The sequence below is a fragment of the Manis javanica genome, chromosome 13 (assembly GCF_040802235.1).
Source record: "Manis javanica isolate MJ-LG chromosome 13, MJ_LKY, whole genome shotgun sequence".
NCBI classification, from domain to species: domain Eukaryota; kingdom Metazoa; phylum Chordata; class Mammalia; order Pholidota; family Manidae; genus Manis; species Manis javanica.
Genome location: NC_133168.1, coordinates 91,834,279 through 91,862,035, shown reverse-complemented (window position 1 = coordinate 91,862,035; position 27,757 = coordinate 91,834,279). Strand labels below are relative to the sequence as shown.

Here is a 27,757-nt window from a genome sequence, read left to right as displayed (position 1 = left end):
TACAAAAACTAACTTAAGTGGATCAAATACCTAAGTGTGAGAGCTTAACTTATGAAATGATTAGAAGAAAAAGAGGCTTAAATCTTTATAATCTTGAATTAAGCAATGGTTTCTTAGATGTGACCCAAACACAAGCAACAAAAGAAAGATAAATTGGACTTTATCAAAGGAAAAAACTTTCATCAAAGCTTCAAAGGTCACTATCAAGAAAGTAAAAAGACAATTCATTGTATGGGAGAAAAGATTTACAAATCATTAATCTGATAAAGGTGTAGTATCTGGAATATATAAAGAACTCTAACAACTCAGTGATAAAAAGACAACACAAATTTAAAATGAGCACAGGATTTGAATAGACGTTTCTCCAAAGCATGGCTGATAAACAAATGAAAGGATGCCCGATATCATTAGCTACCAGAGAAATGCAAATCAAAACCACAGTGAGATGCTACCTCACTGGGGTGGCTGTAAATAAAAAAGGTAATGACAAGGGTCATTGTTGTGGAGAAATTGGAACCCTCAAAATTTGTGGATGGGAATGTAAAATGGTGCAGCCGCTTTGCAAAAATTTGCCAGTAACTCAAAAGTTAAACGTAGAGTTAACATATCACCCAGCAATTCCCCCTAAGCACGTGCTCACACAAAAACTTTTACATGAATGTTCATAGCAGCATTATTCATAATACCAAATGCGGGGAAACAAACCAAATGTCCAACTGATGAATGGATAAATTATATTCATATACTGTAATATTATTTGGTCATAAAAAGGAATAAAGCCTGGTGCAAATGACTTGAAAGAGCATGAAGACGCACTACATCAAAGATGCCACATACTGTGTGATTCCGTTTGCGTGAAATTCCAAAAGAGAGAAATCTGTAGAGGCAAGAAAGATTAGTGGTGGCTGGGTGAAAGGAAGGGAGACTGTAGAGGGGCTGCCCATGGGGACAGAGTTTCTTCTGGGGGCAATGGGAGTGTTCTGGAATTAGTGGTGAGGGCCACACATCATGAATTTACTAAAATACACTGAACTATATGTACACCTTTATGGGCCAATTTTATGATCTGTGAATTACATCTCAAAAAGTCAGTACTAATAAAAATGCCATCTGTGTCATATGATCACCACTCTGTAAAGCCCTCCGTGTGTCCTGTATTCATTTTCTATTGCCACACCAACAGATGACCACTAATTTAGTGGACTGAAAACACAAACCTATTGCCTTCTACTTGTGTAGGTTACACGTCCCATGTCGGTCTTGCCAGGCTATAGACGAGGCACTGGCACGACCCCTTTCCTTTTGGAGGCGGGGGGAGAGGCTGCTTTCTTGCCTCTTACAGCTGGTGGAGGCCACCTTGGTGCAGGCCTTTCCTCCATCTTCAAAGCCAACGGCGTAGCGTCCCTGAACCTGTGTCATCATATCTCCGACTGCAGCTGGGAGAGGTTGTCCACTCTTAGGGACTTGTGTGATTGCATCGTTCCGGCTGGCCTCCCCATCCCAGGGTCCTTGCCCACAATCACAGCTGCAGACTTCTGCTTCCCCCACAACATAGTCCCGGCTCTGAGGATCAGCACGTGGACATCTGTGGGGGCCATTCTTCCACTGAAAGCAGATCCCATCACAGGTGAACAAAAACCAGAGCCGTTTCCCTGACCTACAGGGCTCCTCCCGTCAGCCCCACTTGCTCCCCTATCTCACTTGATGGCTCGCTCCCTCGCCCCTTACTCTGTAACGGCATGACATCCCGGTGTCTTAAAAAGCCACGTGTGTCCTCACTCTGGGCCTTTGTCCTGGCGGTTCCGTCTGCCTGAATTATTATTCTCTTCTGCCCTTTTCCTGCCTGACTTCTCATTGTCATTCTGATCCCCTCAGATACCTGCCAACTCCACCAAGCCTTCCAGCCCTCACTCCTGCTTAAGTCACCACAGAGCACCTGCCCCGGCTGTTGGGTGTCTTGTCTGTGTGTTTGCTGGTGTCTCTCACCCCCTCTATCTCAGTGGCAGTAGTAGGACCTTATCTGTCTGTGTCTCTGTAACATCGGAATGGTGTGTGGCATCCAGGAGCTGTTACATGAACACCTGGTAGCATCGCTGACACTGGGATAGGGTGCCTGGGGTTTCTGCCTGGGCCCCAACAGCTCTATAGGGCAACAGTGTGAACACAGCTTTCGAGTCACTGGGCTTTGGCATTTGTGCTTTTTACATTATTTAAATTCACATTGTTTAAAATTCTACATATAAAGGGAAGTGTTTTGAATACTTGTATATTGCTCCACTTGAACTATGCACAAACTGAATTCCTTGAAATGCAATCGTCCTGCCCCTTCATGAGAGATGCCCAACGGGACTGGCAGGCTCCGAGCAGAGGGTCTTTACTCTCGCGGGCAGGGCCACACTTCTCTTCCTCACCCTCTCCTCTGTCCCCTCTCTTTCAGAAAGCGCTCGCTGAATTGCCATCGGATGAAGGCTGCTCTCTTCGGCGTGCTCTGTGAGATCAAGAAAAAGACAGGTAGGCCAGAGTGGATCGACGGCCTGACAGCCGTGCACCACAGGTTCTGACTCGGCCCTAACACGGTTGCTGGCCGTCCCGCCCATCACATCTCTCCAGCAGTGGCTGCTGGTGCAGAGGGTTCATTTCTGCCTTGCCGGTGCCCCGCTCTCTGGTGTATCACACATACGTCCTCCACAGTTTGTAACGAGAAATGCTGTTGTCGGTGTGCGGCAAGCAGCTGCATCCGCCTTCACCAAGACCAAAGGGGCACGTGGCATTCCATTGTTTTGGGAAAGGAAAAGATGATGGAGAAAGCGAATGAGAGCACCACTGTTTTATGTGAAGCATCGGAAGTAATGCAAGGAAGGCGGTGTCACTGCAAATCCTTTTGATTTAAAAAGAAAAACTCTATTTTGGCTTAATGTCAGATTTGCAGAAAAGTTGAAAAAGTAGTGCAGAGGGGTCCCCTATGCCCTCCTCCCCAGGCGCTCTGCTGTCAGCACCCTGAGACCCACAGGGCAGTGAGCCAACCCAGGAGCCTCGTTGGCCTCGGCGGGGTGCTGTGCTCTTTAACTGAGCGGCCGGCCTTGTTTAGATTTACCCCGTTTTTTTGTCCTGATGCCCCTTTTCTGGCTGGGGCCCCACCATGTGCCTAGTCACTGTGGCCCCTTCCTCTCCGCTCACCTGTGACAGTTCGGGCCTTCCTTTTCCTCCACAGCCTTCACACTTTTGCCGAGAACTGCTCAGCAGTTTTGGGGCACCCCGGGTGTGGGCTGCTGAATGTTGCTTTGCGATGAGACAGGCTGTGTGTCTTTGGCAGGAATCTCACGGCAGGGGTGCCGCGCCCTTCCTGTGCATCGGTCAGGGGTCCGTGCTGTCGACGTATTGCATCCCTGGTGGTGCTGACCCCCATCGCTCGGGCAAGGTTAATAGCTCTTCCAAGATGGTTTACAAGAGAGGCCACCCGGTAAGAAGACGTCACTGAGACCCAAGTCCATCAACAGAAACGTTGTCCCTTGGTTTCTTAGAGTGAGTTGGTCTCTTGAGGTCAGTTTTTTTGAGTTTTCTGTGCCACTTTGGAGCACGACACTTCAGATGTGCTGGGGGCTTGTGGAAGGTGTTTATGTGACACGAAAGTATGTTTCTTTCTGGGCACAGTTTTAGATCGAGCTGGACGTGTACTTGACGTGGGCAGTAGCCACAAGCAGCCATAGGGTCTGAATTCTGCTTCGCCTCCGGCTGCCTGGCCCTGGCCCATGCCTGAGCCATTCTCTGCCCTGGTCCTCGTCTGCGGGGACGAGGGTGGCACTCAGCTCACGGTCACTGAGGCCTGCGTGAGTCCCCACATTCAAGCTGTGGGCACAATGCCAGCTTCCAGCAGTTATCAGGTGATGCTAAAGGAGCATTACCTTTAAGTTTCACCCAAATGCTGTCAGGATGTGATTTTTTTTACTCTTCTACTGTTTGAGTATTTTTTATTGTGATAAAACATACATAAAATTTACCACTTTACCCATTTTTAAGTCTACAGTACATTTTAGTGGCATTTAGTGTATTCACATCATTGTGCAGCCATCACCACCACCCATTTCCAGAAGTTTTTCATCATCCCAAATTAGGACTCTGTCTCCGTCAAACACTAATTCCCCTTCCCCCAACCCTGGCTCATGGTGCCCACTATTCTACTTTTTGTCTTTATGAATTTGACTCCTTGAGAGACCTTATGTAAGTGGAATTATACAATATTTGTACATTGTGTCTGGCTTATGTCGCTTAACATAATGCCCTCAAGGTTCATTCATGTTGTAGCAGGTGTCAGAATTTCTCTCCTTTTTAAGGCTGAATAATATCCACTTCATGGATGGACCACGTTTTGTTTGTCCATTCATCCGTTGATGGGCATTTGGGTTGTTTCCACCTTTTGGCTATTGTGAACAATGCTGTGCACATAGGTGGGCAAATATCCTTTTGACACCCTGTTTTCAGTTCTTTGGAGTACATACCCAGAAGTGGAGCTGCTGGGTCATATGGTGATTCTATGTTTAACTTTTTGGGGAGCCTCCAGACTGTTTTCTTCAGTGGCTGCACCACTTTACATTCCCACCAGCCATGCACAGCGGTTCCAGCTTCTCCACTTCTCCAGCACTTGTTATTTTCTGTTTTTCTTTTTTCATGATAGCCATCCTACTGGGTACAAAGGGGCAGCTCATGGTGGTGAATAAGATATTGTTTTGTGCTTGTTTGACATTTTAAAGACTCTTTGATGACAGCACATTTTGGAAACCATATTATTTCAAAGAAATACCTCATGATTCTCTTGGTGTCACTCCTTAAACTGGGTAGAAGCTAACATTTTTTCTTATTATCTTTACCACCACTTCCCTTTTTCATAAAAGCCATCTGTGCTATATTTATGTTCTAATTCTTTTGCCTTCTAGTGCACTTTGCCATTTACAAAACCACAGCAGCCTAAGTTTTGTTCTCACAGGTTTGTTTGTATGTGTGCAACTTGTTTTGAAACAATTACAGATTTACAGAAATGTTCTAAGAAAGTACAAATACATTTTCTCCATGAAATATTGGAGAGTAAGTTGCTACCGCAGTGCCCCATGACCATCGCCCTTGAGCATGTGTTTCCTGTGAACATCCTCCTGCCCGCCTCAGGACAGTCCTCAGGGTCAGGAGCGGCACTGATACACCACTGCAGTGGAGTCCTCAGACCTTATTCAAGCTTTGCTGGTGGTCCCCATAACATCCTTTATGGAAAAGGATAGTTATCGTGTCCCTTGGTCTTTCTCCACCTGGGACAAACCCCATTCTTCTTTGACTTCCACAACCTTGACCAGATACCTGGAAGATCATGGCAGATTCCTCCATTTGGGTGTATGTCATATTTCCTCACAGATTTCTGCTACGCATCCTAAACGGGAATCCATGTCCTATGTACCACGTGCAGAGGCTAGTCAGTGGCACCCACATCCAGTCTGCCCCCTACTGGTGGCGTTGGCTTTGATCGCCCCAGTGAAATGGTGTCTTTCCGACTTTGGAAGGGGCCCCTTTCCCTCCATAGTAAGTATTCTCTAGGGAGGCACTCTGTGACCCCTAAATAACTCCATCCCTCATTATATTTTTCCACTTATGTGTGTACTTTGCATCAGGAGAGATTCCTGGACTCCTGCTTTATCCCAGTCAGTAACTGTCACCATTCATCCTGACGCTCAGGTTGTCACAGGTGCGGGAGCCCCTCTGAGCTGCCCACATGTCCTCCCGACGTGTCTCCACATCCGTATCCCTTGCGCACCCCCTTCCCTGCTGCCGTGACATGTTCTGGGCTCGTAGCCTACTCCCCACCCCAGCCGGAGTCCAACCCCTCTCCCAGGAGCCCCAGCTCCCCGTGGAGGAGATCGGGTCCCCAGAGGGCTCCTTGCTGCTAAGGTGTCATTGCTCAGGGCACAGAGCGAAGGAATATTTGCAAGTGCACGCGCATGTTCACATCTACTTTTTCTTTATCTGTATTGTATATATTGAAGACTGGGAGTTGATTCCAATGTCTTTAATTCAAGTTCAACACTGCCAGGTTCATTACATTTTCTCTCTTTCCAAATTATAACTCCTTTCTCCAGCTCCTCGGTTTTGTAGCGTCAAGAACCCTGCTGCCGTTGTCCTCGGCACATGTACCTCTTTAGTCAGCTGTCCCCTGTCAGGCACACCTGGCCCTCCTCCCTCACATGGGCCCCTTCACACTCAGCCCCAGCCCCCGGCCCCTGCCAGGCCACTGCCACGCACAGCTCCCACATGGGGCCCCTCACCTTTCCTGAGCTCCGACACCCAGAGCCAGGGTGCCTCCTCCACAGACGCCCACTTGCCCTGCGAGGCTGTGACAGCAACCCTGAGCTCTGCTTGGGTGCCTCTCCCATGTGTTTGACTCTCCATGACCTGTCTCTTCTGTTCCTCATTTAAATTATGGGGAACAGATGTTATGGTGTCCAGCAAATGGAAGCACAAAGGTTGGGCTTTGGAGTCCAGACAAGCTGGCCGTTAGCCCCGCAGCACTCCGTTCCGTGTGCTGCATGAGCAGCGTCCGCCCTGAGTGACAGCACACCCGAGTCCTGTGGGCCAAGGGAACTGCCCACAGGGGGATGTGCCAGCACCTGCCCGTCCCCTGGAGACATTGGCTACAGCCACGCGCTCCCTCGTTCTGTCGAATTGTGTGACTTGGCCACGCTAATAAAAATCAGCTGTGTCGGTGCCTCCCACGGAGGTGTACAGGCCCCAGGAGGAAGCAGCCCCCAGCAGTCGGCTCTGTTATCACAGCCTCTTGGATGTGGGGGCCCCTGCCCTGAGGTTTTTACCAACAGCTTAGCTATGCAAAATACAGAACTGAGTAGTGATGAAAAGCAATTTTTAAAAATAATTTAATCGGCTGTTGTCTCAGGAAGCTGTAGTTCTTGATGACCTTTTCGCATCAGTGAAATGCTGGAACCAAACGGAACCAGCTCTCGAGAGCTGTGGGTGCGCGGTCTGGGCATATCTCATTTTCTTGCACCCAAGTCTGTATATGTGTGGCTGCAGCTGGCCGGCAGCTTCAAACTCAGCAGTTTCAGAGAAGAAAAGGTGCATAGCTCCTGCCTTCAGGACAGGCTCAGGGGTCCACTTCAGCCCATGCCACCCTGTCCCATCCTCCCAGGCTGCAAGGGCACACCCGGGGCTTCAGAGTCGCCCTCAGCTGAGTCCCAGGGAGGCCACGGGGCTTGGAGCGAATGCCACACACATTAGATCTGGGCTTTTCTTCAGAAAGTCAAGCTTCCTTCCCACCAACTGGTTCAAACATCAGGGCTCATGATGCATTTGGGGGCGCAGTTGCACAGGGACAGGGCAGCTCCACTTAGCCTTGAAAAGCGCTAGCCATCCGCTATTGCTGTGAGCTGGGCTGCACGTGAGCTGCCTGAGCGTCAATTTCAGGGTGACCAGGTGTAGGAAACGGAGTCATAGGAGCGTTCTGTGTCCAACCTGGGGGCCGCGGGATTGGTGAGAAACAACATAGCAGTTTAGTCTCAGGACCTGCCACCAGTGGCTGGAAAGTTCTTTTGTTCTGTTTGAAAACCAAGAAGATCACATTTTACTCATTTCTGGATTATGAATTTACATAGCATACACATATGTTTAGATATGTAACAAACTGTAGGAAGAAACTGCCTATGGGGCATCCTCATACTGTAGTTCGAGGTAAACGTGTCTCTGCACCGATGGGCAAGCAGCAAGACAAGCTCCAGCACTCCTACACTGAAGGGTGGCTTATCCCCTCTCTACTTACAGTCAATCATGGCCTTCCTGCATGGTTGCCGTGCCCTGCCACATGGCACCCAGGAAGTAGATTAAAGAACCACGCCCAGTTCTTGGTTCTGCCGTGGCTTCCCCAGCCCTGTGACCAGGGAGGACCAAGTTTGGCCCAAAGAAAGCATTTAGGGTCCTGATCCTACAGCCTGGCACCCATGGGCCATGGCCCCATGAGCGAGCGTGTGCTCCCCACGGGTTGATGGCACTTCTTGATTTAACCCCCATTTCTCACATTCCCCTCTGGCTGAAGTCCGTGGCAGGCCCTGAGGCTAAAAACCAAACCTGCCTGGTGGGCATTGAGGAAGCTTGGGCCTGTGCTTTGGGCATTGTCACCAACCTCAGCCTCAGGGCAGAAGCCCATTCCTGTTTTGCAGAAGGGCAGAGTGGAGCTCTGGAGAAAGAAGCCATACCCCGTAACCCACAGCCAGGCTGCGTGCTGCCCCTCTGCCAGGAGGGGAGGGGAGTGTGCTGTGTGCACGTCTGCGATGGCTCCTGGCCTCTGCGAGCACAGGATCTGGGGTGCCCAGCGTTCTAGGGCTCTCCTGGTACCTGGCCCGCAGTGGTCACACCTTACATTTTGCTGAATGAAAAACTTTCTAGGGACTGATACCTCTCCGGTGAAATCCCTTTCATCCTTTTACCTTATGATGTCTGGGAAGATTGTCTGGTGCCTGACTTTAGAACATGAGATTTATCACTATCATCATAAAAAGAAAGCCATTGTCCCTGTAAGCCCAGTGTGGGTAGACCTTCCTGGAAGCATGTTCCTAGAGCCCCAGGTTCCAGTCATTGCCTTCTGATACCACCTCCGGCCTGTGGAAGGGGCATGGTGCCTCTCCTGAGGCCGACATGCAGGCACCCTCCCTGCATGCTCCTCAGTGTAGTGTCTAGTGGCCCTGCCTGCAGCAGTCTCCAAAGGCCAGGGCAGCCTGGTGGGGCACCCTCGCTCCGCAACCCTTCCCTCGAAACAGTGTCTTTCTTGGTGTCTACAGGAGTTGTCATGAGAACAAAATAAACCACTTTTGGAGAACTTCAGATTTAGCAGGGGAAACCAAATACTGGCCCAATCCTGTTCCTGAAACCCTTGGGGCTAGGTGCATCACAGAATTCAGAATTGTTTGGATTTTAGGTGTGTTTGTTACCGAGGACTGAAACAGAGCCCGCATTCAAACAGGGACGTTTAGCACCAGAGCAGGAGCATTCTTACATGCTTGTGTGTGTCAGGCTTTGCCTCCAAATGAACCTGAGTGTCAACTTGTGTAAAAACCTTTGGATCTTGGATTGCAGATGGCAGGCAGCTTGGACATGGTGTGCGTAGAAAGCACCTTAAAGAGCCGCCCACGTCCCTGGCAGTTCACGCAGAGGGGCCTTCTTTGCCTTCATGCTGTGACTGTCCCCTGTGATGGCTAAGAGCATGCCTGGGTCAGTCCCGGGCTCACTTGGTCTCTGAGGAGTGAGAAGCCCCAGAGACGCGGCTCACCCGGGGGGCCGAGGAACCCTCGCTGTGCTGCAGGCGCACGACAGCTGCGTTTCAGAGAGTAAATGTAAATAATTCATGACATAAGGAGAACACCCTGTTACTTCCTGGCCACTGTTCACTGGCCTGGCTGGGAGCTGTCAGACAGGTTTTTTACCTCTGTTTCCCTTCCTCATCAGCTAGTCAGGGCTGTTGCAACTGCAAAACTATGATCTGTACGTTCAGCCCTCTGGCTGGGTCTGTCCCAGCAGTTACCCCTTGGGCCAGTGTGTGACTTCTGAACCTGGACTCCTTTTCTGATGGGTTGTGCCGGGGGCTGAGTCCCACCCACAGCAGTCCCCCTGCTGTGCTGGCAGTGCATCTTCTGGAGCCGGCAGTCCTTTCCCAGGTCGTTGGGAGGTTCCTTTCCTGGCTCCCGAGTCTCAGGGTCACCCACGAGTCGAGCCTCCTATTGTGATCAGCACATTGCTCTGTGTAGACAAGAGCTGAAGTCCTTCCCCTGCAGCAGCTCCTCCCCACAGGCCCTCTTTACATTTGAATTAATTAAACCAAAATATAATTTAAGAAGGCATTTCTCAGCCACACTAGCCACATTGCAAGTGCCCAGTAGCCACATGTGGCTGGTGGCTCCCATGTCAGCATCAGCCTGGAACATTAGGGAAGTCCCACTGCACAGACACGTGGTCAGAATACGCAGATAGACACATCAAGTCTCATGAAAGACCCAATTCCCATAAGGACCAGAGGAGCAAAATGTTGTCCATCCAGTGGAATCAACAGCAATAGACTATTATTCAGCCGTAAAATGGAATGAAGTCCTGACACATGCTACAACATGGAGGAACCTTGGAAACTTTATGCTGAGTGAAAGAAGTCAGACACAAAGGTCCACCTAGTGTACAGTTCCATTCATATGAAATGTCTAGAACAGGCAGAGAGAAATTAGTGGCTGCTAGGTAGGGCGATGGGGAGTGACTGCTACGGGGACAGGGTTTCTTCTGGGGCTGGTGAAAATGTTAGGGGAGTGGTTATCCAACCTCATGAATGTACTAAAAACCACTGAATTATTTGCTGAAAATAGGTGAATCATAAGTCATGTGAATTATGTCTCAGTAAAGCTGTTATAAAAGCAGCTCAGGTACTGAAGGGTTTGGTCTGTCGTAAAGAGTGAGCACTTCCTTTCTGCTGGGACTTCTCTTTAGGGTTCAACCATCCGCTGTAATCATCTTACGCTTTTGTTTCTGGTTTGTTCTCTGCCTCCCTCCCTGGCATGCTAGCCCAGAAAGCGGACATGCCCAGTGTGTCTCAGCACGTCGTGGGCCTGGCACACAGTAGGTGTCAGTAAACTTGGTGATGGCAGGAGAGTCACTCATCTTTCTCAACAGAAAAAGCTGCTCTGCGTTGTCACTTAGAATCTGCTCAACCTCAGTTTCTGGGGCAATTACTTACAGGAGAGTCGAGTCATTGGCCAGTCTAAAAATCCGATTGCCAGCCTGGAAATGGGTGGGACGTGGTTGAAGTGCACATTGTTGGGCTGGTCACCTCCCTGTGTGGGACTCAGCAAAATAAAGATCACACCCTGGGGGATGGTAGCCCAGCTTTGGAAGCTTCTAAGCCTCTCTCCACGGCTTCCACAAGGTATTCAGTTGAAATTGCGGGATTTCTTTGAATGAGAAATAAAGTTGTTTAAGGCAGACAAAAACCATCCTTAAGTGCTGTTTTCTGAGTTGTTGCTCTTGAATGTTCTCAAACCCTCATAGAAGAACGAGGACTAATTTTCTGGATGCATGTTATATTACAGCATTCTGCTGCCTCTTCTTGTTGCCCCGTTACCACATGCAAAGAAAACAACCCTGAACAAACTGCCTATCATTTTTGTTTTGCATCAGCAGTTCACCCAGTAGTTTATTACAGAATTGCAGAGCTATAATATAGAAATGCCTGAGTCTATTGAAATGACAATTAATTTGCATATTTGTTCTTAGGCTGTGATATACTCTAAGTCAAGGGTTAGTGTGAAATGACAGAAACTTGCGTATTGGTATTCTCCCTCAATTCCATGAATGTCTAATATGCGTGGCAGCTGTGATTTCCGAAACCGATGAGTGTTTGATAAAGGAATACTCTTTGTAAAGTCCTATGGGACTGAGATGGTTTAGTGGCTTCCAACAAGGATTTACCTAGACTGCTGCTGAAATGAACTAACCCGGGGGACCCTGCCTCCAGGGTAAATGCAGGCAGCTCTCAGCACCAACAGGCCATGCTCCCAAAGTGTCCTCATTTAGAGTTACGAACTCAGGAAGTGAATACAAAACAGCCCTTGATAGGCGACGTGAGGGGAGCCCCTGGTCAGGCCCTCCAGGCGGTGCAGACCCCAGCTGGACGCCAGTCTGGGGCTGCGGACAGGGAGCAGGAGTTGTTGCTCAGCCCCCGGGCCTCTCCGGTGACTCAAGGATGCTGCTCAGCCTCCAAGTGGGTCGTGTCTCCCATCCGTTCCTTGTCTGTCCCCACCAAGCTCCTGGCCTCATCTTCTCCACAGGCACCTAAAGACAGAGCCGAGGGGAGGCCACCCTGTCCGCATCTGACGTGAGGTGGTGATAAGACAGTGACAGTCCCTAGCAGGCAGGGTATTTCCACACAGCGATGACAGACGGAAGTGCGTCTGGGCCCTGGGATGGGCAGGCTGGCCTCTGGGAAGTGTTTGATCTGGGCCCTGACTGATGGGACAGCTCGGCTTCCTCGCTGGGAAGGGGCCTCGGCAGCAGGAATGGCTTGGTGTACCAGGCCCAGGGAAAGCCAGGCTGGAGCTGAGGGGGCGAGGGGAGTGGGGGTGCCGGGGGGGGGGTGTCCCAGGGCCGGGTTCTGAAGCACGTGGGAGCTTGGATTCCCTGGGGAGAGTCGGGCCAAGGGCAGCACCTGCTCTCGCCCCTCACCTTCATGGTGTGGTGCGGGCTTCCTAGGCCTCCTGCCGGGCGTCTCGCCAGGCATCCCACCGCCCCAGCCCCATCCCCTGCCCTCGGCTTCCTCCTCCTACCGCCCGGTCCCGCCCACACACACAGAGCCTCCATCGGCACCCCACAGCCTCGGGAACCCTCCTCCAGTTCCCACGCTGTGGCCTTGGGTGAGGCTCCCCTCCCCGGCCAGGGAACCTGGTCTGCCTTCCCTGTGAAGGCCCGCCTGAACTCCCTTCCAAAACCCCGAGCAGCACACCCCCGGCCTGGGTTCTGGCCACATTCACGGTGTTCCCCAAGCTGGTATCCTCAGGGCTTGAGGGGCCTGCCTCCCCACTGAACAGATCTTCCCGTAGGAAGGGGTCTTCTTCCTTTAGAACTCCGTCCCGGCCCCTTCCCCTGCTCGTGATGCCCCGGAGTGAGCCTTTCGACCATGCACAGGCTTTCTCCCAGTGTCCCATCGGGATGAAGGAAGCCTTCCCAGGCTCTTCCCAGGTGGCAGTGGCATCTCCACCCCGAGACTGAGGACAGTAATGATGCAGAGGGAAGCGGGCATCCTAGGGCCATTCCCCAGGAAGGCCGCTTCTGGGCTGTTCCGCACCAGCAACAACGGAACCCCACAGCTTTAGGCGCAGGACTGGGGCGTCTTGGGGAGTTGGTACCCAGAGCTGTGGCAGTGCCCCAGGTGGCCGGCTGTGGCCGTGGAAAGGGTTTTTGCCCACCATCACCCAGCACTCGGGTGAAATATAAGCAAGATGAACTAGATAGAGGAGGAGAAGGAAAGGAAAAATAAAGCAGATATACAAAATAATAAGCCCAAGAGTCTCATTAGGTTCATCAGACATAAAATTACTCTGTCACGTGCCTCCCATGCCTGTGTCGGCCTCCTCATGGACAGGCGAGAACCCAGATGCCACCTTTGGAGCAGCCTTGCGCTAGATTAGCTCGGAACTAAGCAAGCTAAAACCTCACCCTTTGTACCAATCCACAGAAGAAAACCACCAGGAGAAGGGGAAGGCCCAGGAGGGGACCCCAGGAAAGGGGGGAGGGCCGCAGGGTGGCAGTGCCCAGCTGTCCGGACCTGTGTGCACACAGGGTCTTTCTCAGACAGAATCAGGCTCCACGACAGGCAAGTGGCGCAGGGGCCGGCAGACCGCAGCGCTGGTGAGTGACGTGCTACAGGAACAAAGCCCTGGTCTGCTGCTGTCTGGGGGCTGCTTTGGTGCTGTGGCGGCAGCAGAGCCATGGTGACAGAGCCCGCGTGGCCCACAAAGCCTGAATGAGTTACTCTCTGGCCCTTTACAGTCTTCCTGTCTTGGCGGGAGAGGGATTTCCGGAAGGGCAGGTCTGCAGAGGTTCTCTGAGCTCTGGGGAAGAACCGCATGGGGTGCAGGGGAATCCCTGGGACCCTGAGCCATGAGCTGATGGGGTCTCCCCAGATTTCACTGAACCCTTGTGCATGTGGTCCCCAACTGAAAGAAGCCATGTTACCAGTACAGACTCACTGGCGGAGTCTGGATCAAACTGGTTTCCCATAAATAGCAGCGTAGGCGGCAGGCCCGCTCCAGGAGCCCTCTGCAGAGTTTGATGACCCCCTAGGGTGGAATGACCCTGAGAGGAAGACTCCTGGGTCCCAAGCCCACGCTCCATTGGTGTCTGTCCCTAAGGAGGCCTGGGGACGCCCAAGAGAGAGAAATAACAGAATCAGAAGGGGCAACCGCAGGCCATCGAGGCTGTCCCAGTAACTGGAGCTTTTTTGTTTTCCTTAAGCAGTTGGGGGTCTGTGTTCAGAAGGCTGTTTACCACCTGCCAGGTCCTCTCATATATTTAGGGAGGAAACTCCCTCACATAAGAGGACAGGGGTTTCTGAGATTCACACCTTGCCAGGCTTCCTTGTAAAATTACCTTTGTTACCTTTACTTCTTTGACTGCAAGAGAATCTGGAGCTGGCAGAAGCAGAGCTTTGAGTTCAAGAATGAGAACATGAAGTGTTAACCTCAGCACAGGTCTCGTGACCCCGCTGGGCTTACCACCGAGGCCCTGTTCACGCCAAGATGTAGCAGCAGGAGACCCAGTTCCCTGGGAATGGCGGCAGCCATTGTCTCCCCGAGGCCCCAGCAGACGCCCAGCACTCAGTCAGTGCTCAGCAAGCAGAAGCAGGTCCCCAAGCTCTTCTTCCTAGTCCCGTTCCCACCTGCGACTGCAGAGGAACTGGTGGTGTCACTCCCAGATGGGCACTGGGCACAGGGACTAGGGCGGCCAGATGAGAGCAGCTCTGGGGGCCAAGTGTACACCCCGGGCCCTGACCTGAGGCTGCAGCACCAGCCCGGAGGCTGTCGGAGGGCTCCTCAGGAGGCAGTTTGGTGACATCTCTCTCAATCAGCTTCAGCACCCCTTCCATCCAGATGGTGGGTGGTGACACCCCACATGTGGGTGAGGGGGGCCAGCCTCCCATTTCCCTGCCTAAAGGCCCAGGGCCCTGCACACTGGGGGTAGCAGGGAGGGAGTCCCTGGGCACATTTGCCGAACCAAGGCCTTATGTGATCCCCTCCCACTGGGTGCCCAGGGTAGCTCCATTCACAACCACAGGCTGGGGCAGCTTAAACCAGGTATTCATTTCTCATGGTTCTGGAGGCTCAAAGTCCAAGGTCAAGGCTCCAGAGCCAGCTCCTGGTGAGGGCTCTCTCCTGGCCTGCGGATGGCTGCCCTCTCACCGTGTCCTCACCCAGGGGCATGCAGAGCTCTCTCCTGAGGAGGCACGGTCCTAAACAGATGAGTGCCCCACCTCCGCAGGCCCATTTAACTGTCCGTCCCTTCCTCACGGCCTCAGCTCCCGCTGTCTCACTGGGATTAGGGCTCCTCAGTCCACAGCAGTCCATGAGGTTTCTTACAGAAAACATAATGTGTTGATATTCATGATTTTATTTTCACTGTTTGGTTTACTGGGGTTTTTATCACCCTCAGTAAGTTGGCAACACAAGGAAATCTGGCAGTTTGGTGGGGGGCTGCCTTTATTTTAGATCCCTCCTCTGCTCCTCAGTGCCTCCGACAGACCGTGTCCCCAAGTGACTGGTCCCCGAGGCCTCCCGGCCGCCAGAGGAGGCCCTGAGGGGAGCTGAGGACACCTCTGAGACGCTCTGAGCAGTCGACCAGAAATGAGCTTATAATCAATGGTAATGAGCAACTAATGACCATAATTAGCCAGTGGTGGTGCGCAGGGAGGACAGTTATAGGCAGGAGGCTGGTGTGTGCGGGAGGAGTGCTGCCGGGAGCCACCCTGCTCGAGCTGGGTAGCAGAGCTCAGGCTGGAGGAGACCCCCGCAAAGCAGAGGCCTTCACAGCTGGCTCCCCGTTACCCACCTGGATTTGGTCATTCTGCATTATACTGTTGGCTTTGTCTTTGCTTGCATTGTTGCCAAGGGCTAAGCTAACCTTTGCTAAGCAGCACAGAAAGGAGAACATAAACTTCCCAGAAGCCTTTCAGGACATTGGTCTTGAAGAATGGAACACGCAGGGGCCAGATGGCGATGTAGGCGTAGAATACTGAAACCTGCAGGTAGCTAGTCAAACATTGACTACCCCATCTCCACCTAAGTGGGAATGCCCCCCTTTTTTGTAATGCTAGTGAAATTAGTGATGAAGAGTTTTATAGGAAAATTAGAGAAATAGAGTTACAGGGGAATACTGAATAGAATAACCCTGTCTGACACTTAATCCATCTTCTCATGTTTTCTTCTATTTGCTACTTCTATAGCTTTTATTCTTCCTTCCTAATTACAGCCCTTTACTAGAATTCGTGCCTCATATGTGAAATTACCAAGTACCATAATTCTTCTAAGTGGTAAAGATACCTCACAACAAGTGCTAGGCCTGGAAGCCACAGGGCATAGATCTGCAAAGAAGTGAAAAGCTAACATTTTCAATAACATTACTTCTCTCTCACTCACCAGCTTTACATCTCCCTGTATGGCCCCAGAATATGGCTGTTTAGCCAGAGACGGGTAAGATTCCTCAAGGGAGGAACAACCTAAGACAGGCACAGTCGCAGGGGGGCCATCAGGTGAGAAAATGGGGACCAACAGAGGTGAGGCTTAGAACCTCACCCCCCCAGTTTTGAGAGGAATCTTCTACACCTGTGGATGTTTTGTTGCCCTTGTTCAGCTTGGATTAATACCTGGTCTGTAGGCACACACCTGATCATCTACACCTGCCTTCTTACAGTTCTAAATCGTGCTTTCTGTCTATATTTTGCATCTACCTACTACATCAACATTTTATTAGATTCACATATAAAGTATAAAAATTAAATGAATAATCATATATCATATTTGACTTGATTGTTTATAGTTTAAGGTTTGTAGTTAAAACAGAAACAGTTTCTATGATATGAATGCCCTTGCATTGCTTACCGTGTAAGAACTTGTTTAGTCCCTGCAGTAGTGGAGTCATGGAGAGCTGTGTAGCATATGTCAGGGAGATTTTGCTATCCGCACAGAAGAAAGAGAAATGTAGATAAGAAAGGGAAATTTAGTTTGCTGCCTACTGTGCCCTATAAAGGGGTATAAGGTGAAGATATGAGTTTATGATTTTAGATTGATTATAAATTGATTAAAGCCTCTAAGAATATTTTTGTGGGAAAGAATCCTAGCTAACTGTGGCACTAGGTGACCTGTATTTCACCCTGAGCTGATAGACTCCATAGTCACTGCTACATACTGCACGCTCCTACGGTCACATGCACTACTTAGAAACTGTGTTGCATAGAAACGTAAAACATAAAAGAGTACATGTTGCTAGGAAAAGTTTCGGTCAAGGAACAGAGAATGATCACATGTCTAACACTTGACCAACCATGAATAGATTAGAAAGAAGAAAGAAAAAAGCTTGCCTATACTTATTAATCAACTGCCTATACTAATTAATCAACAGAACAATAAAAAATAATCATATACTTGTGCAAAATGGTATAAATAAAGCTGTCATCAGCACTTTGTCGAGAGACCTCCAACTGACTCCGTGTCCTGTCTCTCCATATGCCGACTCTGTCCTGCACCTTCGGGCATCCCACCCCTAGGCTGGAGCTGGACTCCCGCAGAGCACGGCATGTGGGGAGACCAGGGCTGCACTGCCAGAGGTATGGCGGCTGGGACGGGGGCGGGCTGGGGGACGCTGTGCAGGCAGGTAAAGTGAGGTCTAAATGCATGCTCTCCACATTGTGGTGGTGACCAAGGCTTGGGGGAACTTTTATTTATTTATTTTTATTTTTATTTTTTTTTTGAGAGGGCATCTCTCATATTTATTCATCAAATGGTTGTTAACAACAATAAAATTCTGTATAGGGGACTCAATGCACAATCATTAATCCACTCCAAACCTAATTCTCAACAGTCTCCAATCTTCTGAAACATAACAAACAAGTTCTTACATGGTGAACAAATTCTTACATAGTGAATAAGTTCTTACATGGTGAACAGTACAAGGGCAGTCATCACAGAAACTTTCGGTTTTGATCACGCATTATGAACTACAGACAATCAGGTCAAATATGAATATTCGTTTGATTTTTATACTTGATTTATATATGAATCCCACATGTCTCCCTTATTATTATTATTATTATTATTATTATTATTATTACTTTTATTATTTATTTTTTTATTTTTATTTTATTTTTTTTTTGAGAGGGCATCTCTCATATTTATTGATCAAATGGTTGTTAACAACAATAAAATTCAGTATAGGGGGGTCAACGCTCAATGTACAATCATTAATCCATCTCAAGCCTAATTCTCGTCAGTCTCCAATCTTCTGAAGCATAACGAACAAGTTCTTACATGGTGAACGAATTCTTACATAGTGAATAAATTCTTACATGGTGAACAGTACAAGGGCAGTCATCACAGAAACTTTCGGTTTTGATCATGCATTATGACCTATAAATCAGGTCAAATATGAATATTCGTTTGATTTTTGTACTTGATTTATATGTTGATCCCACATTTCTCCTATTATTATTATTATTTTTATTTTTAATAAAATGCTGAAGTGGTAGGTAGATGCAAGATAAAGGTAGAAAACATAGTTTAGTGCTGTAAGAGGGCAAATGTAGATGATCAGATGATCAGGTGTGTGCCTATGGACTAAGTATTAATCCAGGCTAGACAAGGGCAGCAAGACATCCACGGATGCAGAAGATTTCTCTCAAAGCAGGGGGGGTGAGGTTCTGAGCCTCACCTCTGTTGATCCCCAAATTCTCACCTGATGGCCCCCCTGCGACTGTGCCTGTCTTAGGTTGTTCCTCCCTTGAGGAATCTTACCCGTCTCTGGCTAACCAGTCATCTTCCGGGGCCATACAGGGAAATGTAAAGTTGGTAAGTGAAAGAGAAGCCATATTGTTTGCAAAGGTTAGCTTTTTACTTCTTTGCAGATTTATGCCCTGTGGCTTCTATGCCCAGCACTTGTCTCGAGATATCTTTACCACCTGGAGGAATTATGATACTCGGTAAATTCGATATGAGGCACGAATTCTATTTAAGGGTTGTAATTAGGAAGGAAGAAGAAAAGCTATAGATGTAGCATATGAAGGAAACATGGGAGGATTGATTATTTCTTTGACATATCTTCTTGTAGAGTACCTTAAGTATGTATAGGTTTTAAACTACTAACTAATTTGCACACACATATTAACATAATAGGAATACGGTGTCATAAACAAAGCAAATCTATAATTACCATCCATCTCCAGTGAAGCCAAGAAAACCATTTAGGCACCCTAGGCATTTGTGAAAATTTATCTATGATATGATGGATATTGTCCAACTGTACTTGAACCATCAGACAAATTCAAGCAGCCCATTTCTGGGATCTGTTCACATCCCATATGTTCTTTTAACCATAGATAGTCTATAGTCATGAGATTTTGGAGTGCTACAACTTGCACCCCTCCCAACTCCTGGTTGAGTTCCAACAGTACAGATCCAGTCAAGTTCGTTGTCTCACTGTATGCACATGCCACCCTAGACATCTCCCTCCTCATTCCTATGGCAAGTCCAGGAGACGGTGGGCTGGATGCAGCCACAACCGCAGCATCGTCCGGATCCCTGTGGAGGCTTTTTGATGATCATCCCCCAGCACAAGTCCTCCAGAGAGTGCTGATGCCGGAAGCTCCTCCTCATATCATATCTTAGGGGGAACTTTTATTTTAAGCTTTTACTCATACATGTACATTTGCAGAGATGTCCAACCTTAAAGGAATAAAGTTTGCAGCATGTGATTGCTTGTCCTAGCAGCACCTCAAGGCACACACACGCTTAATGCCACAGGGCCCAGAGCATGACGGGCATGTCGTCTCTTTATTCCTGGACATAGGAGCAGTTTCCCTGTTCCGCAATCACAGGCAGTGTGTGGCAGTGTGCATCCCATAAATACGGCATCCACCAGTGTCATTGTTCTTATAAGGACAAATTCTCAAAACAGGAATTTGGAGAACAAAGGATAAGAACTTTCTCAATGTTAACCAGCATTCAGAGCTCCCCCTCAAAAAAAGCTGCACCTTTGTTTTTCTGGAAAATCAGAACTGGATGGACGTGGTTGCGTGCTTCGCCATTCTCTGCCTCCTTCCCCTCAGGAGCCCCCCGCCCCGTCTCCCACCTGTGCCTCTCTCTGTAGCCAGAGACAGTTCTTCTGTTGCTGAAGAAGCAAACAAAACACAAGGCCCCCAAGACCGCCTCCTCACCCTGAGTTCACCCTGTAGCCCCTGCGGCAGCCTCTCCCTCCCGGCTTCCCTGGAACTTTCCAGTCAAGTGCTATCCCACCATGCCCTGTAGCTGCTTTGCAGAGGTGGTGGCTTCTCCTAGTGACTGAGGGGTTTCTCCCCCTGTAACTGCTTCCGGTTCTCCCCAGCCTGCCCAGTGCGTCCTTCTGTCCCCTCCTTTGCCTGTCCTGCACTCGGGGCACAGCCTTCTCAGGTAGAGCTCCAGGTACAGTGGATATGCACAGATTTCCCAGACACACACCACATGCGGATGACACCCGAATACCTACCCGTCTCTCACCCGAACCGTTCAGCTCAGCGCTGACACCCAGTAAGCAGCTGGACTTCTGTGCTCAGCCAGGTCAGGCATCAGGCTGACGCCAGCTTTTCGCCCCCTGGCATCCACTGCACTGCCCCCGGGAGCCCGGGAGTTGTCCTGGCCTCTCCTCTCGCACATCCACACCCAGTGGCCTCGGACCCTGGGGGCCTCCCCAGGGCCTCCCCTGCCCATCCAGCCCTGCCCTTGAGCAGGTCACCCTCAGCCCAACTGGGACGGCCAACTGGGACTTGTCTTGTTCTCTGCTTAAAACCCCTCGGTGGGTTAATTCACCTTTTCTGGCACCTTCTGGAACAGGCTTTCCCTCCCTGACTTCATAGCAACAACGCCTCCCTCCAAGCGCACCTGCACATGCACAGCAGATGCATACCAGTGTGGCCATGCGCAGCCGCTAGGCATTCAGGCCCCGCCTGTGCTGGGGTGAGCATCGGAATGCCCCCCCGCCCCCTTCAGGGCTTTGAGCTTCTCAGGCACGGGCCGTCATCCCGACCCCGCCCTGCCCTGCCCGCCTGCGTGCACCCGGCTGTGGGTTCTGCCTGTGCAGCCACGCTGAGCTGTGTGGCCCATGTGTCCCCCAGAACTGCACTCCAGGGTGACACCTGGGCCCGCACTTGTTACCAGATGAAGTCCCTCTCCCCTCCAGGGTGCTGTGAAGACCATTCAGACGTCGCGCCAGGGCTGGGATCTGCTGTGCTTGTTTTTGCTCAGGTACCAGTCACTGACTCAGTCCTGTCTCTCTTATGCAGGGCTGAGCGTCCCTGGCATTCAGGAGGAGGGTTCCCCCAGTGCTGAGCTCGTGAGGCTGGATAACATACTGCTGGCGGGGGGTGTATCCAAACTGGAGAAGCGAGGAAGAGGAGGGCCGGGGGCAGCCAGCACAGCGACACTAGGTGGCTGTCCAAATGACAATAGCCTTGAGCACTCTGACTACAGGGCCAAGCTGTCCCAGATCCAACAGATTTACCACTGTGAGCTAGAGAGATGTGAACAGGTGATCATTCTGCAGGGAAGAGTTCCTGTCGTGTGAATGCGCATTTGTCAAAGCTATCTGCGACGTCAGGTCGGGCCCTCCTACCTGTGGCCTGGGACCCTGGGGCCGGCCCGAGCAGCGCTGGCTTGCGGTTACATTCTGGTGTGTCTTGGGTGGGGGGCCCTCCAGCCACAGGTGTGGCCCTCACACAGCCTCCTGGAGGGCAACAGAAGTGTTGGCCCCCTCTAATCTCCGGTGGCGGTGAGGGGACTGTGCCAAGTCCCAGCGCATGATCACTGGCCAAGGCTGTCTGTATTTGCAGGCATAAGCAGCAGAATTTTAGCAAGCAGGCCATCGAAGTGCTGAATGAGTATTTTTATTCCCATCTGAGCAACCCATACGCCAGTGAAGAGGCCAAGGAAGAGCTGGCCAGGAAGAGCGGCATCACAGTGTCCCAGGTGCCGGGCCGCCTCTGCCGCGTCCCCCTGAACCTGGCTGGGGTGGGGGTTCAGGCCAATGAGGACACCACGGGAGTTCATTAAATGTGCGCAGCGTGAGGCCCCCAAGGCAATGGCGTGGGGTATGGAGCATGGTGCTCAGTGACTGTAGTCATTACTGTTTAATATCATTCTTGTCTCAGAGGGACGTGCTGGGTTGCATGAGAGGCGAAGTTGGGGGTAGGGGATAAATGTAGGAGAACAACAAAATGAGGACTTGGAAGGATAGACCAGCTGGTGCTACAGTTCCAGTTCAGCTACCACAGGAGGAGCTCAGGGGGCCGCACGCCTGCAGAGCGGGACAGCAGTGCAGGCTGGAGGCAGCGCCTGGACGGCCTTGCAGCACCCTGGTTGCCTGGGTCCCCTGTGTTCTCAGCGAACTGGGGAGGAGCGCTGGGGAGCCGATCTCAGAAGGTCTTGAAAGGGGAGCCAGAGACCGGGGCGGGCACCGGCTCATCCTGGGTCCCAGTCCAGACCTGGCAGGAGTCCTGGTCATGTCTGACCACTATCCCAGGAGCAGTGTGGTGTCCTCAGCGCCAGCGCCAGAGCAAGAGCTAAAGTTAGGGGCCCCGCCTCCGGAGCGTTAAACCCAAAGCAGCGTGATGTGTGGCAGCTCGTTGGCTGCCATGAGCGGCTGTGTGGAGAACGGCAGGCCCGCTGCAGGGCCCAGCATCCCCGAAAGCAGACGGGTCCTGGGTGTGGGCTGCATCTGAGGTCTGCACCCTCTGGTCTGTTGCAAAGAAAAGTTTGAAAAGCTCAGGCCACATTCCAGTGGCTCTGTGCCTGGGGCCTGAGACCCCCACCCACCAGCAGCAGAATCTGTGCTGGGAGCCCCTCCATGCTCTGGGGGTCCTCCAGATACTGAAGTGACTGATAGTTGAGGGGGGGTTCCAAATTTGGGGTGCAGATGTGCAGGCTGTGAGGTTCACCTAAGGGGAAGGTTATAGGGTTGGGGGAGCACCATTAGGACATGGGTGTCACAGATGAGACCACAGACGTTCTCAGGACAGAGGCAGCTGCAGCTGGCTTGGCCGTAGGGGCCAGAGGGGAAGGTATCCGAGAGCTGGAGCTGCACCCACATCTGCTCAAGGCGCCTCTCCGGGGTGCCCCCATGGGGAGGGCAGACCACCCACCTGCCCAGGAATAGGGCCAGCCTCCCTCCCCCACCTGCTGGGGAAGTTCGCCCTGTCCCTTTAAAATGCCAGTTGAAGTCAACATGGAAGGTTGCTTGCTGCCATTCTTCCACAAACTTAGTTTCCCAAAGATGTCCGGCACATTCCTTACAGGGAAGTAGGAACCAGTGTTTACCTGGCTGGGTTAAGAGAAGGCTGTCCTCACACCTGGGCCGGAGGGAAGAGACAGGGGCTGCCCCTCCACGGTGACACCGAGAGGATGATGTCGGGCACCAAAGAAAACATTTCGAAGGAGAGGTCTTCCAGTCTGTTTATTTCTGCTACTAAACTACACGTTTCTCACTGCAGGGACAGCGCCTCATTACAGGATACCGAGGTGTCCCTGTGTGTACATCCCTACTCATAGGAAGCTGCTGGCCCAGGGACATTATCATTGTCACCCTTCTTGGGGACGGGTGCCACTGGCAGCTGGTGGGTGGAGGCCAGGGATGCTATTCAGCAACCCCCCAGGCCCAGGCCGGCCCCACCCCAGAGAACGACCCAGCAGGAGAGGCTTGGTGCGGCTTCGGAGTCGCTGGGGTTGGACTCACCCTGGGCCGGCTCCTCCCCCTGCCCCGGTGCCTGCTTGTAGGAGGGGCTGAGGACGCCCAGCTGCTCTGAGAACTAAACAGACGGAGACGAAGGGGAAGGGGCGCTTAGCTCAGCGCTCGGCTCCTTCCCACTGTCCGTGTTGCCCTGTTCTTTCCTTAGACTGGATTCCCAGAAATGGGGTTCAAGGTTCCGGTGGAATACAGAGTTCAGCCTGTTGCGCACCCACACGGCGTGCGGATGCTTGTCCGTCCGCGTGATTCTGGTTTTCCTTCCAGCTCCTTCCTGTCCCAGGTCCCAGCAGTGTCTGACTTGCAGCCTCTCAGCCGCCCTCTCCTGTAAGACATGCCACCTCCAGGGTGTCCTCCACCCACTGGGACATTTTCCTGGACCCATGCTTCAGCCAGGGCCACCTGCTCAGTCCAGCCTCTCACCTGCCCCAGGACTGCTACTGCCACCCAGGGACAGGCCTCCCGGACAGCGGGTGCACAGGCACCTTGGAGGCAGCCTGCCAGGCGTTCACCTCGTCTCAGCACTGGGTCAGCTCTTCCAGCAACTTCTCTGTGTCCACAGGTCTCCAAGTGGTTCAACAACAAAAGAACCCGGTATAAAAAGGACGCAAAGTTTCAAAAGGAGGCTGCCATTTACACACCTAAAACCATAGTGGACACAATTGAAGTCAGGGGCCCAGGGAGTTAGGCCAGCTGCCCACTGTCACCCAGCTCCAGTGAGTGAGGCCACCGGGCCCAGGGGCAGTCGTTCAGGTGTGGCCAGGCCCTCTGAGCCACCCCTGGGCAAGGGGCAAGGGGACGGCACAGGCCCTTCCCGTCCAGCCACCGGGGACCCCTCTCCGTTTAAACCCAGAGCTTACTGTTCTGGGCGATGCTCCTGACCACGTGACCAGGCCCCTGCCAGCTGTGGGGATAGAAACCCCGGGCTGGATGTTCAGTGTGTGTGTGTGTCCCACCCCAGCTGGCATCCCCACCCGCCTGGGGCTGCAGGAGGGCAGGGGCCGGTGGGAGCCTCACGCTGTGGAGCCAGACGCCTGTGGGAGCCGCATTTGCTGCCTCTTCCTGGTGGAGGGGCCACGGGATCTCACCCAAGGACTCAGTGACTTTGGCCTGGAACACCGGTCCCATCTCCTCCCTTCCAGGTCCCTCCAGGCCCTTCCTGCTGACCAGCACTGGGGGTGCACTTGTCAGCCTGCAGACGCAGGCCCTTCTCCAGGCCACCCCTGGGGGGGGCAGCCTTTGGTCCCAGGTGAGTCTCGGGGCTCACCCCCAGACACGGTGTTGGGGCAGACGTGGAGCGCAGGTGGGTGGCAGGTCCTGAGAACAAACCATATTGTCAGCTTCCCCAAGGCTCCTGCAGGGGGGCTGGCAACGTGTAGGGGCCCGTCAGGCACCCGTCTGTCACTGTGACAGCTGCAGCTGGCTGAGCTGCCAGGGTGCGGTGGGGCCCACTCCCCAAAAACCTGGGCCCTTCACACCCACCCCCAGGCAAGGGCTCTGGCTGTGGGGAAGGAACCCTTCCTCCCAGGGGCATCTTATACCCCAAAGGGCAGCCCCACCGGGCTCGGACCCTCCACCGTGTCCACGCTGCAACCTTGCCAGCCCTGCCGCCCCTGGGCCACCCCCAGGCCCCTGGTGCGCAGCCGGGCCAAAGGAAGATGCATTTTGGCGACTGGGAAGGAAAGCTGGGCACCTGGGAACATGCACTCCAGAGCTTCCTCAGGGTGCTGGGCAGCATGCAAGGCCAGCCAGGGCAGGGACGCATCCCTCTCACCATTCCTGGTGCTGAGAGTGGGGCTGACACACAGGTGGATCGCACTCCCGGGGTCGCCCAGGCATGGCTGCTGGCATCAGGCAGGGCCTTACACTGCCCACCTGCGTCCTTCACACGAGTGTCCCCTGCTGTGCCAGGCGACCCTCCGCCAGTGTGCCCCCAACTCCTGGTGGGGGCGTGGACGGATGCCCCTGGTGCCTTAGGCAGGGCCCGGGCAGGGCGGTGCCCGTCCCAACACCATGGCAACCCCGCAGCCCATAATGAGCACCTGGGCGGAGCGGGCGCTCGGGCGCCACCAGGCGGCCAGACCTCGTCTTGCTCCCCCGCCCTGTGCCGAGCAGAGGGGAGTGTGACAGCGAACGGGCGAGGTCCCCCTGTGGGCCTGGTGGGCGCCCTCAGTCTCCGCGGTGAGCGGGAAGGCCAGGGCCCTGTGCAGACGCCACACGCGCCCCTGGGGCTGGGGCACCCCGCCGGGGTGCCGTCGCCTTGGCCCTGGGCGCCCATAGACATCTGAGCTGCCCTTAGCTCCTGGTCCCACGCCGGGGCGCCGGCCTGTCCCCTCCCCACCGCTCATGTCCTTCAGGAACGCGGGCCTGTGGGTGTCCATCAACCGCAGAGAGTGTCTCCCGCAGCCAGCGCTCGTCCCGGCTGCTCTCAGACACACCGCGTCACGGCACAAGGCAGCCTGCGCGGGAGGTGGCAGCCTGCCCACTCGTGCCCCCCACCCTGGCCTCTGACGTGCGGGCCCTGGGGAAGCTCCTGGGGAGGAAATAGCTGAGGAGAAGGGCGAGGGGGCCCGGAGGGGCCGAGCTGGGTAGAGGGTGCGCGCAGGGCTCAGCCTGGAGAGGAAGGTACTGGAGAGGAAGGCGAAGAGGGGCTCATGGGTCTCTGGCCGGCTGGGGAGGGGCTGAGCCCTCGGGGTCCCATGGAGGGTGTGAGGTGGGGGCCCCTGTGAGCACTGGGCTAGGAGCCGCCCCCGGAGGGCTTTCTGGGAAGGAGAGTGGCCTGCCTGGCAGGCCGCAAACAGGACGTGCCGCAGAGCAGGCGGTCCCAGAAGAGCCATTTACGGTGGCGATTCCCCTACAGCGTGGGGGGATGTGCTGCGGACCCTGCCCTCCCGACCGCCCAGCCAGGCCAGCTTCCAGACAGGGGCCAGCCTCCGCCGCGACCCTGGTCAGCTCCAGCCTGACGGGGTCTCCCTCACCCTCAGAGCATGTGGACGCCCCACAGACCACGTCAGTCCCTCACCAGGGCCCTGTGGGGTGGCCGGTGGGGGCCAGCTTCCTACCAGGGAAGCACGTCCACGTAATGGCTCAGGTACAAGGCCGCCTGAGAGCCGAGACCGGCCCCTCTGCCCCTCCCGCCCCCAGGCCCATCTTCGTGGCCCTCAGGCCACCCCTCTGACGCTCTGTCTCCGGTCTTTTCAGGCCACTGGCAGCTGGCAAGGGGACCCCCTCCCGATGTCAACCACATCACCTGCTGGGGACCCGGAGAGTGTCAACTCATGACGCCTCAAATTAAGTCTGGGGGACAAGCAGAAAAGAGGACCGGGTGACCTGCATGGTTCGCCAGCACCCATGGTTATTGCACGAGCAGCCGGTTACCTCAGAGCACCCTGAGCACCGCCTTTCACCCACAGTGAGGGGATTTGAAATCAGCTGAGAGGCTGCTCATTCTCCCAGTTTGGTTTGTTTTGTTAATAGTTTTATGAATTGTTTCTTCTAGGACTTGTCACAAGTTCTCCCATTACATTTTTGACTTATTTTAATTTGGATGTTGATCGCTGCCAGCTTTGTTTCTGGCGACGGCGGGGGTGCCCGAGCAGGGCTGGGATCCCGCCTGCCCCCGTCACCCAGGTGCCCCCTCCACGGGCGCTGCCCTCCACACGCTCTTCTCTTGCCCCATTTCATGCTGTTCTGACTTAAGTCTGCCATGAGCTCTTACGAAGACTGGTTTTACACTTTTCTGCTGTGAATACAAGTTGTACCATTTTCAGTGAAATGTCACAGGACACGAATGGCCCCCCAGCCCTCTCCCGAGTGTGCATGTGATGTCCTGCTGGCCCGTCCCTGGGCGCCCCCTGTCCCTTCTCACAGTTCCTCCTCTGCTTCAGCCTTCAGATGGCACCTCCCTGCCTCCCGCTCCCTTGCTGGAAATGGAGATGGGGCAGCTCGGGGCCCAGGCAGGCGTCAGTCAGTGTCCCTGGGGCCCTAACCCTGCGTGCCGGCTGCCACCATGACCAGTATCGGAGCTCCTGAGCATCTGTCCCTGCACACATGCAGACATGAAAACCCCTGTGCCCCTCCACCCCAGCTCGCCCCCAGATCTGTTCCTCCCTGTTCTTGGCCTCAGGGCCCCCCGAGGTCCTTTGTCCTGCCCCTGCACCCCCTCATAAGCCGCCCCGGCAGCGCTGACACGCCGTGGGACATGTGAGGG

At 53.1% G+C, this 27,757-nt stretch overlaps 1 protein-coding gene across 1 annotated transcript; it reads left to right on the top strand.

Annotated features, from left to right (window-relative positions):
* Nucleotides 1-1,251: 1,251 nt before the first annotated feature.
* On the top strand, nt 1,252-27,089 carry PBX4 (PBX homeobox 4). The gene is made up of 8 exons (XM_073219494.1): nt 1,252-1,445; nt 2,438-2,554; nt 3,314-3,460; nt 21,641-21,776; nt 24,110-24,141; nt 24,690-24,796; nt 26,408-26,638; nt 26,749-27,089. The coding sequence occupies exons 1-8, from the start codon at nt 1,252-1,254 to the stop codon at nt 26,874-26,876; spliced, it is 1,092 nt and encodes a 363-aa protein (XP_073075595.1). The 3' UTR covers nt 26,877-27,089.
* The last annotated feature ends 668 nt before the right edge of the window (nt 27,090-27,757 follow it).